The sequence below is a fragment of the Parasteatoda tepidariorum genome, chromosome 5, assembly GCF_043381705.1.
Source record: "Parasteatoda tepidariorum isolate YZ-2023 chromosome 5, CAS_Ptep_4.0, whole genome shotgun sequence".
Taxonomy (NCBI): Eukaryota; Metazoa; Arthropoda; class Arachnida; order Araneae; family Theridiidae; genus Parasteatoda; species Parasteatoda tepidariorum.
In genome coordinates this window covers 36,519,875-36,531,050 of record NC_092208.1, presented here as the reverse complement: position 1 = coordinate 36,531,050, position 11,176 = coordinate 36,519,875, and the positions used below count along the sequence as shown (strand labels likewise).

The 11,176-nt window shown below is 30.9% G+C and overlaps 1 protein-coding gene across 1 annotated transcript; it reads right to left on the bottom strand.

Annotated features, from left to right (window-relative positions):
* Positions 1 to 397: 397 nt before the first annotated feature.
* Positions 398 to 6,881, bottom strand: LOC107446743 (DNA repair and recombination protein RAD54-like okr). Its single transcript, XM_016061524.3, has one exon. The coding sequence runs from the start codon at positions 6,827 to 6,829 to the stop codon at positions 4,652 to 4,654; it is 2,178 nt and encodes a 725-aa protein (XP_015917010.2). The 5' UTR covers positions 6,830 to 6,881; the 3' UTR covers positions 398 to 4,651.
* Positions 6,882 to 11,176: the final 4,295 nt, after the last annotated feature.

The following is an 11,176-nucleotide window of genomic DNA, read 5'->3' as shown; positions in this document are numbered from 1 at the left end:
AACTGAGGAATGTACTGAAGGGTTCTAAATTTATTAAATCTTAATAAATTTAAATGATTTAAGAATCATACGTAGATATACCTTCATCTGTTGAGCGTGCATTTTCAAGCACATTTCACATTAATATCTCTCTCCGACTTTTTTTTTTAAAAATTTATTTAATATTGTATGAAAAACATGTAACCAGAAAAAATGGAAAAAATATGTGCTTGAGAAGAATAAAAAAAGAAGAAAAAAAATTATGCTGAAAATTACACTTCCTATTTCTAAAAATAAAAATAATAAGTGAAACATAAGTGAAAAGTGTGATATCATTGTAATAATTGTAAGTGCTAATTAACTACTGATTATCTTAACTCATAATTTTCTTTTAAATAAATTGTATAACTTGTTATTTGACAAATTTTTATTCAAAATATAATATACAAAAATAAATTATAACATATCTGATAAACATTTTTAAATACTTTACAATTCTATATTTAGTATCTTACAATACAAACTGGGGACATTTTTCTTCTAATTTAATACCTCAAAGAGATATAACATCAATTATCTTGAGATAGTAGTACTAATATTAAATAGTTACTTTATTTTACATGATTTAATAATACTAATAGAAAAAATGTAACTATTATATTTTTGATGACCATACACAAATGAAGCCCAATTTTTTTTCTCCTTAATATCAAAAATACATTTTGAAAACTTAACAGTTAGTAAAAATGTCAGAATGCTCATAAATAATGAGCTGATTAATAATCTATAGAACCATATTTAAATCTAACACAAAAAATATCCTTCACTTTAACAAAATTTGCTTCGAACATGAAGAATAAAAATACAAATGGGAGCATTAAAATAAAAGTTTATCTTTATAGCATTTTGAAAAATAAACTTTTTTCTTGCATAACAAAATAAATGTAACTTATGATTAACTGACTGTGTTATAAGTAGTAAGATAAAACATAAAAATATAAACATAAAAGAAGCTTTATGTTATAAGTAGAAAATATATTAACTTAAATTATAGTTGATAGAATTTGCCATACACCAATGACCAACCTTTGAAACTGATACAAGTTGAACAAAATTTACTTTGTCAATAGAGACATACACAGTCTCAAGGAAATAGAAAATTAATGATAAAGACGATATTTTACATGATTCTTAGATACTGCAAAATCTTCCAACAGTCACAAGGAAGAAGTTTCTTTTTAGATAAATTTATTACTTAACAAATGTAGGGAGAAAATCTAGCATCAATGAGGAAAAATCTAAGACATTTATCTGTTTTCAGTTGTTCAGCAACATGGAAAAATTGATAAAATTTCCAATGAACAACACAAATTGTTCCTTAGTCTTAGTCCGTAAATGCCCATGAATTGATGAACACTGGTGTGAGGGATACCCTGATATTATCAGGTTGCAATATACCTGATAAAGATGCTTTGTTTTCTTTTGAAGAAAAAACTGATGACCAATGATAATTAAGTGAGGAATACCCTGAGATTGTCAAATTGCTACAGATCTGATAAAATTGCTAAGCTCTCTCAAAAGGATAGAAATTTATTTCACAACAAACATTGTATTGTATTAAAACAGAAGAGTTACATTAAGTTAAGACAAAATAAACCTTTTGCAATATTTTTAAATTGATTCAAGGTCATAAATGGATACATCTGCTTTCCCACATCATATAAAAACCTTTTAAGCAAATTTAAAGATTATTATTCAATAGAAAACTGTTACAAATTAGGAAGAAACCAACAAATCAAAAAGAGAAATTTACTAGGATAAAATTAATAATTTAAGATTTATTAATTGCACAAAGTATATGAAACCCATATAAAAGAATATAAAGTGGAGAAGAAGTGCAGCTCTTTGAATACGTAACTAAAGGAGGAAACTGCTCAATGTGGTATGCTATACCAGAAAAACAACTTACAGGGCGAACAATATACTCAGATTTAGCAGAGCATAAGATCCAACGCATGTGCATAAGAAGCAAAGTGACAGTCAGAGTCAATGTTTGTGAATCTGCTGTTGGACAACTCTACATATATGGTTGTGTACATTGCCTCCTGCCAAATAGAACAATTTTTTTCTTTCTTCCTGCATCAAAATGTGTTAGAAGATTTAATCAAATTTGACGATATATAAATATAATCTCAAAGAAATATCTTGTTTTTATAGTATAGTATTGTTTATCAATAGTGCAAAAATGCAGAGTAAGCCAACAATAAATAAAAAGATAAAATTTTTCTTCTCCTCCCCAACCCAAGTAGTGGTTCGGAGGAAAGGAGGGTGCAAACCCATTTCAAGAAATTCTGCTGCTGTGCTTCTAAATATTGTTTCTTCCTCTATACACAGAGACCGCACTAAACCTTGAGGGACTGGTTTACTTTATATCGATGGAAGGTAGCCTTCTTCCCTTATGTATATTCTTTGCCCATATTATAAGATAAAAGTACAGAGAAAACAGGGAAAGATTGATTTATGAAATATAATTCAATGTTGACACATTGATTTATGAAATATTAATTTTTATACACATAAAATATTCATTTCAGACAACTGTATTAGTTTGTTAATAGTTTGACTATTACAAACCACCATTAAATTGTTGTTGAATATGACAAATATAAATAACTTTCTACAAAAAAGAAATTATCTGCACACACATCCTATATATATTGAGTTATTAAGAGTTAGCCTTTTTCTTAAGGATCTCTTAAAACTAAGAAAACTATAATTATATTGAAATGTTTCTTTCAATATCCAGGGGTGATTGTGAGCCCGACTCGAAAATCCTGAAAATTTCTCTAGTAAAATCACTAATGACGCATTGCAAAAAATTAATCGAGATTAATTTTTTGCAATGCGTCATTAGTGAGTTTACTTTATAAATTTAAATCTGTCATATTTTCAAAACATGAAATTCTAAATAAATTTTATGCAGTTCAATTTAAAAGAATAATTATGTACAAGTTCACTTTTATGTCTAATCACATTTATTATTCTACCAGAAAAAATATTTACAAATGAAAGAGATGCTAAGTATAAATTCTGGTTATAATATTTCTAAATAAAATAATAAAAAAATTTTATATATAAATGCAATCCATAATTTCTGGAAACTTCCGGATCACGGTTAGCGAAAAATCCAGACTTTTCCAGAGCACAATCATCTCTGAATATTATTTTATTGCTCAAATACCAAACATTTGAAATAAATTAATGCAAGATAATGTAATTTGTACATGAACTATGATAGAACGTATGCTCATTTTATAAAGCTTTTTCATCAGTATTTATTAAATTCAATCTATATTTTTCAAATAATTTGCAGTTTTGATCAGAAAATAAATAGCAATTAATTAATTTATATAAACTACTTTAGTGAAAAATATTGAAAAAAACTAGCAAAATTAAACAGTTTATTAAGGAATTACGTGTTCTTTTTATGACTTTTAAACATAAAAACTACTCCTACAGTAATTTTTCCTAAATAATGAGTACAATAGGATCTGAAGTATCTTTTCCTTCTCCATACCCGAACTTGTATAAAACTATTCTTTTTAATAGAAACTTTTAGTCACTTTTAATAAAAACATAAACTAACCCTTGTTCTTTATTTAACCAAGTTTCGAGAACAAGAGTTGGAAATCTTTCTTTTTTCTTACATGTTTTTAATGATTATTACATAATGAGTCATAGTAGGAAAATACTGAACTATTTATTAATAAGGCACATTCTGAAAAAAAGCTATTTTTAAATTATTATGCTTGAAATGTTATAAAAGTAGAACAAATAAACACCAAGTTCTACAAGTTATTTCATGTACTATTGGGACAAAACATTATTTTGAAAAAATATCAGGGTTGCAAAAAACCCACCCGGGTTTTACTGGGTATAACCCACTCTGAAAAACCTGGTAAAACACACCCTAAAGTGGGTTTTACTGGGTTTTTCTAAGATTGATTTCTTTTTTCATCCCCTGTTATATTAAAGAGCTATTCTATTGAAATATATATGCAATCTAGCCTAAAAAAAAATTAACCTACAGTGAAGAAACTAATTGTGTTGAAGACTGGAGAGTCACCTTGCTGGCTAGATTTGACTGTATGGCCATTGATTCGCTTTCTATGCAAATAAAAAAAATTCCCCTAACATTTTTTAAAATTAAAATATAAATAAAAAGTAATCCTGTGTTAAAATAAGTTTCAAATGTGTGACGTATGTGAGTACATATGACATTTTGTATCATGATATATGAAGAAACTTTTTTCAGACTTTCACATCAATTTATTTGTATTAATTATCTATATGAAGTCAATTTATAAATTAAACTTAATTATTAATATTAAAATAAGTTTTTTTAAAATAAGGTACTTATCCCTGCTCTCTCTTTTGAAAACCCTCCCATAAAAACATGAAAAACCCGAAAAGCCCAATAGAACCCAGAAATGCCCAATAAAACCCAGAAAAACCCACTCGGGTTGGGTTTTTCTACAAAAACCCGGGTTTTTTGCAACCCTGAAAAATATATATCAAAATTCTTTTTAAGAGATAAATTGTTACTTGAATTTGGCAAATCATTATTCAAATTGGCATAGTTTTTAAAGTCCTGTAAAATTGAAAAAGTAAATTAAGGAATATACTTCTTCTCGTGAGACTTTTGATGAAACACAAAAGTTACCCCTGTAGTCCAACATGTTTTGAGAACAGGGTCTGGAACATTCTTTTTATCACTTGCATGTTGCCACTGTGATAAATCATTGTTACAAGTTGCTTCTGCAGGTGGAAGAGTTACTTGGATGCCATTTACACAACGATTACATCGAATTTTGTCATGTGTATCACTAAGAGTACCGGTTTCTAAACGAAATAATGCCTTCAGTTCAGACAGGCTAAAATGTCTTTGGACCTCTTCTTCATCAACAACACAACTGCTGAGCCCTTTTTTATGAGTTTGTCGCAACAAAATCTTCTCATCAATAGTTCCTGTAGACAACAAACGATACACAAAACATTCTTTCTTTTGACCATCTCTCCAGACTCGAGCCATAGCTTGGGCATCGTTTGCAGGGTTCCAATCAGGATCATACATAATCAGCCGATTAGCACCAATAAGATTCAAACCACAACCACCGGCTTTACTACTCAGCATAAATATAAATAAATTATTATTTGGATCATTGAAATTTTCTACAATTTTCCCACGTTTCTTGACAGTCATTGTTCCATCTAAACGTACAAAGGTATAGTTTCTCAACTGGCAAAGTTTTTCAAACATGTCTAATGTTTGTGTATAATTTGAAACTAATACTACTTTATCATTTGTTGTAGTTTTCACAACAGCTAAAATGCCATCTAATACTTTCATTTTTCCAGAAAGCTCTGGTATCAGGTTTTTACCATGATTTGATGGAAAGAGTTTTACACACACACCTAAACCATCTTGGTTCTTTTTAGCTAATTCATAAATCAGATCTGGATGATTACAAATCTTTTTCAGACTTGTTACTGCCGAGAGAGCACTAATTTTACTTTTATTGTCAAGAGCTTTCGAAACTGCTTGTGAATTTACATAGTGAGAATACAAGCTTTTCTGTAAATCAGTCATTTCACAGCAAACAACAAGTTCTATTTTAACAGGTAGATAATTTGAGAGCAATTGAGATGTTCTTCTGATCATACATCGATTGACTATGGCTATCAACTCATCTAACTTCTCTTTACCTTTTTCTTGTTCTGCAAGAGTTGCATCGATATCCCGACACCTGAGAATAGGCCTCTCGAACTTTTTTTTAAACTCTTGAGCAGAACCAAGAATGTCTTTATTCACAAATTGTATAAGACTGAAATATTCAAGCAAATCATTCTGAATTGGTGTGCCTGATAAAAGCACTCTACGTTTAGCCACCAATTTATCTAATGCCTGATAAGTCTGATTATCAGAATTCTTCAGACGATGACCTTCATCACAAATAACCAAACCAATTTCAGTCTTGTACAAAACATAAGCATGCAATCTAAAAGTTTCATAGGATATTATTAAAATTGGCGTGCAGATTCTGCCTATGGCATACACAAAGCTTTCCAATTTTTTATCGATTTCAGCTTTACTTCCCCCATCAATTGCTAAAGTGTTTACTCTCCCACTCAGCCACTTAGTGACTTCTCTTTCCCAATTCTTAACAAGACTACTTGGAGCAACTATAATGGCTTTTTCTATTACTGGTTTGGCAGTGGGACCTTGTCTTAAACCAGTCCATAGCAATGTTATACACTGAAGAGTTTTACCTAAGCCCATCTCATCAGCCATAATACAGCCAAAACTGTTTTCAATTTGTTTACCAGTTATACAATCCCACATGAATTTAACTCCTTCCCTTTGATGGGGTCGTAAAATTTTAGATAGAATTGGATCAACTACTACATGCACGTCAACATCAGTAGAATTTGTCAAAACTTGTTTTTCATGCAGTGTCTGCTTTGCGGGTTCATATAACACTAGAGCTCCTTCTTCATCAGGATCGTGTAATGCCGTCTTAACACCAGAACGACGCATTCCCAGAGATCTTCCTCTATAAGAGCCATTATAATTGGGAATAGGAACTTGGTATGGTTTAGATAGAAGAGTTTTAATGAGTTCTTCGTGGCTAATATTTTCTTTAAATGAAGAATCATTAGTGTCTTCAGTGTCTTTGCGACTTTTGACAGTTCTAACGCTTCTAGAATCAACTTTGTTTCGTTTACTGGAAATCGAAGGCGGAGATATTTTTCTCTTCGCTAACTGACTGGGAGCAAAACTTCTCCGCATATTTCCAAAGATTTAAGTAACATTAAAGCAAGAAATTCATTAAAATATTAAAACCAAATAATAATATTTGATTTGAGCGCTCTAATGTGTTTTTGTTTTTGTTTAAGAAAAAATTGATGCCAGACCTAGAAACTAAACGACCCCAGAGAAATTTTTTACCGCGAGTCAAAAGCATTTTTTCATCGATTTGTAAATGTATATGCGTAAAGTAGCACTTAGAGCTATTCTCGTTTAAGCGATTCACGCACTACAGATCACCGAATGAGAACTTGATTGGTGCATTTTTCACCAGGGATCATATTAAACCAATCAGGTTCTCATAAACCTTGTTCTTGGATGCATGTAAGTCGATGCTTGTTATTGGATGCAAGTAAGTTCAATCGCGTTGACCATTTCAGGAAAAGCAATTTATGCGAAGAAAATACAGAGATAAATGCTGCGTAGGCATACGAATATCATGAAAACTGAGCAAAATATATGTAAAACGAGCATTAACTAATCGGATACAGTGCTAATGGCAGCAATTTATACAAAGTGCCCTCCTTAGGCAATATATTGTTTCAAATGCCAAAGCTCGGAAAACCTGTCAATCAGAAATAAATATTAGTACTATACACAGCAAAATCAAGAAAAATAGTTCTTCTAGAATATTTGTTCAGAAGAAAATGACGTAATTGTCTAGCTCTTGATTTACATTATGCTAATGTCCCGCAGTGGACTGGTCGTTAAGACACGGTTCCCAGCTGATCACCGAAGTCAAGCATCACTGACTGCGGTCAGTGTGCGGGTGGGTGACCACTTGGATCAGTCTGTGTAGGGACCGAGGGTGTGCGGTATTGGTCCTCGTTAAACTGTTCTACCGTAAAGTGCTCGACTTCGCGTGCAGGTCGTCGGGCTACCGAAGCGGGGGTGCCATCCCCTCTGCAGAGGATCAAAATTGTGATGGCAGGTCTTCGGATCATCCTCAGGGATGTTTCCCAGACCGTCGCCAATAGCCCATTGTGCAGCTCTAGTGCGAAGTAAATGAACAACAACAACAACATTATGCTAATTGTTACTTAGTTATTGTTTGCACATTCGATTCTGATTATGGCCAAATTTTAACTGCAGCAGACAAAAACGTTATACTTCATTTATTAAAAAAAAATAGTATATATATATTGGCGATCGCAACACTCGAATACGCCATCTGGGGAGAGACCGGTTTCATGCCTTTAGCCCTTCTCCCCTTCCCTCTCCTCCTCTTTTCTGTTGTATAGGAATGTACTTTTTATTGAAAAAAAATATTTTTTAATATTTCCATGATACTTTTCTTTAGAACTATGTTTAATGTGGTTTTCAGTTCCATATAGTTTTCCAACTTCACAAGATTTTAATCTATATGAAAATCAAGAGTTGTTGTTGTTAATTTACGTCGCACTAGAGCTGCACAATGGGCTATTGCCGACGGTCTGGGAAACATTTCGGAGGATGATCCGAAGACATGACATCACAATTTTGATCCTCTGCGGAGGGGGTGGCACCCCCGCTTCGGTAACCCGACGACCTGCGCGCGAAGTCGAGCACTTTACGGTAGCACAGTTTAACGAGGACCAATACCGCACACCCTCGGTCCCTACGCAGACTGATCTAAGTGGTCACCCACCCGCACACTGACTGTAGCCAGTGATGCTTGACTTCGATGATCTGCTGGGAACCGTGTCTTAACGATCAGTCCACTGCGGGACATGAAAATCAAGAGAGAAACTAACGTACTTCATTCCTCTATGACTTTCCACACGCTAATGGGGAAAGCATGTGAAGCGTTGCCAATTGGTAGAGAGTTCTGCTCTACGCCACCTGCAGCCCATTTCGATCGCCAATAGTCAAAATACACTACTTTGAAAGTACTATTTGGGGTCGCAAGGAAAAGAGCAAGTCGTAATAGGGCGTATTCGGCCGCTCAAGAACGTAAAACATCGCTTTTTATAGAAAGGGATATAACTTTAGCAGGAACGATTTAGCAATAGCTTTAGATATTAGGGTGATACCCAGAACATTACAAAGTTAGCGAGATTCACTGAGTAACCGATGTGGACCCTGCATTGCAAAGGCTTCACAGCTAGTTGTATGTCACTAGCTATGAGTTTTTCATAACATTAATTCTTTGTCCTTTGTTATACGTCCCTCCTTATTTTCAACCAGTAGGCACACAATTCAAAAGTTGCTTATTTTGGAAAGTTATATCACCCCTAAAAGTCACAACCATTAGATTTGAGTGATCTTGTACAGTTTCCAAAACTCTTAACCTCTAAATGATATTATGCACTTTTTATTAGTCTTTTTTCTCCAATTGTACTAAATTTTATAAAGATATTAGTAACGTTTTCTTTATGTTACTAACAGTTTGTATTATGCTTATGCAAGCTTTAAAAACTGAAATTAATTACAAAAGCTAATGCTCTTACATATAATAAAATTTGCTGTCTTTCTTCAAAGTGGGCAAAAAAAATTAGATGAAAAGAAATAATATAGACAGGGTATCTGCTACACTTTAGATTTTCAAATTCATGACTAATTCCTAGAATTTTTCATGACAACAAAGTTACTATTTTCTCGGACAAAAACACAAGAAATTAAAAAAAGCATTATAATAACATAAATTGAAATGATAGGTATAACCAAAACTGTTATACTTTGCATCGTCATTTTTAAAGATTTTAAATTTAAAAAAACAGAGTAAAGAAAGAAAAATAGCTGAAAAAAATAAAAAAGCAAATAATTTTTTTTTTTTGCAGAATTATATTCTAAAGATACTTTTCTTGTTCATCCGAAAGGAAATAAGTACTCCTGATATTTCTGTTCTCATTTCAGAATTTTAAAAAAAATTGCCAATGACTGGCTTGCTTCAGCTAGAATTTTAAATTGATAAAATAAAAATAAATAATTACAAAACTTCTGAAATCACAGGAGTTAAAAAGATAATTCGCTCTAGAAATGATGTTTTTTGTTTGATTTTTTGAAAAACACCATAACTTTTAAAGAACATGATAAAAACATTTTATATTTTATTAAAATATGACTGTGAGTGGGGATTTCATTACAAATTCAGATATTCGGAACACCATACCATGAAATGGGGAGAGGGTATTTTTAAATTCCATTTTAAAAATTAGATTTTTCAGCAACCTAAATCCATGACTTTCCGTGATTTTCTTAAAAAAAAATAGTTAAAATCATGACATTTCATGACAAATTTTGTTCAATACCAAAATTCATGACTTTCCAGTTGCGGGGATAACCTGTATAGAAGGTACTAGCTGCTCATTAGTTCCCTTCGTTCATTTTTTATTAAGTTATAATAATCAAAATATAATAAATATATAAAATAAGTGTTCTAATAAAATAATAAATAAAAGCAAACAAAATTTTATTTCATATTAATTTAACATTACTAATAAGCCGTCTTTTTTGGAAGCACAACTACAAGAAAAAATATTTTTGCTTTCCACAATTATTGTTTTTTCCCCTTCTATTTAAGTATGAAAAAAAAATCCAGCATTATTATCTCAATTTGATTATCGGAATTCATTCAATTCAGATGAAAAGCAACAACTCGGGTATATATATTATTTTACTTAGTTTTATTTTTCATGAAACTGCAAGCCATGTAACATTGTAGGATTTTTGGCAATAATTAGAAATAATAATTTAATAGAAATGGTATAATAATTATGCCTAACAGACAATTTTTAAATAGCTATATCTTGTTTATTTATTTATGATTGTATAACAAAACATTCATTTATAAATGGTCTGGGTTTCAGTAGTTTTTTATTACATTCATTTTTAACTAAGTCAGAAAAAAATTCATGATTCCACTACTTTAATTATCGTGTCTTCTTAAACATATTGGATCCTTCTCTCTATCTCTCTTTTTTTTATACAATATGTTTAGTTTTTACATATTTTTGCATAAGAAAATAATATATTATAAAATTGTTAGTTTTTTCTATAAAATATAAATAATGACAAAAAACACAAAGGATATATATATTACATTTACAATTAAACTATTTAATCTTAATAATATTATTAATGCATATTCCAAACTTCTTTTTAAATAATAGATTCAGTCTAACTGTAACTATTCCTTTTCATTGTATTAAAATAATATGAATGAATAAATGAAAAAAAAAAAACTTCTTTTATAATAAAATTTATTGGGAAAAATTATTTCATACTTTTAATATAATCACTCACAATTCTCATAATCTTTCCACAGTCTTGTAACACATACATCGGATGTTCTAACACTTATGACAGACATAGTGAAGAAATAAACTCATAAATAAACTTCATGATTAT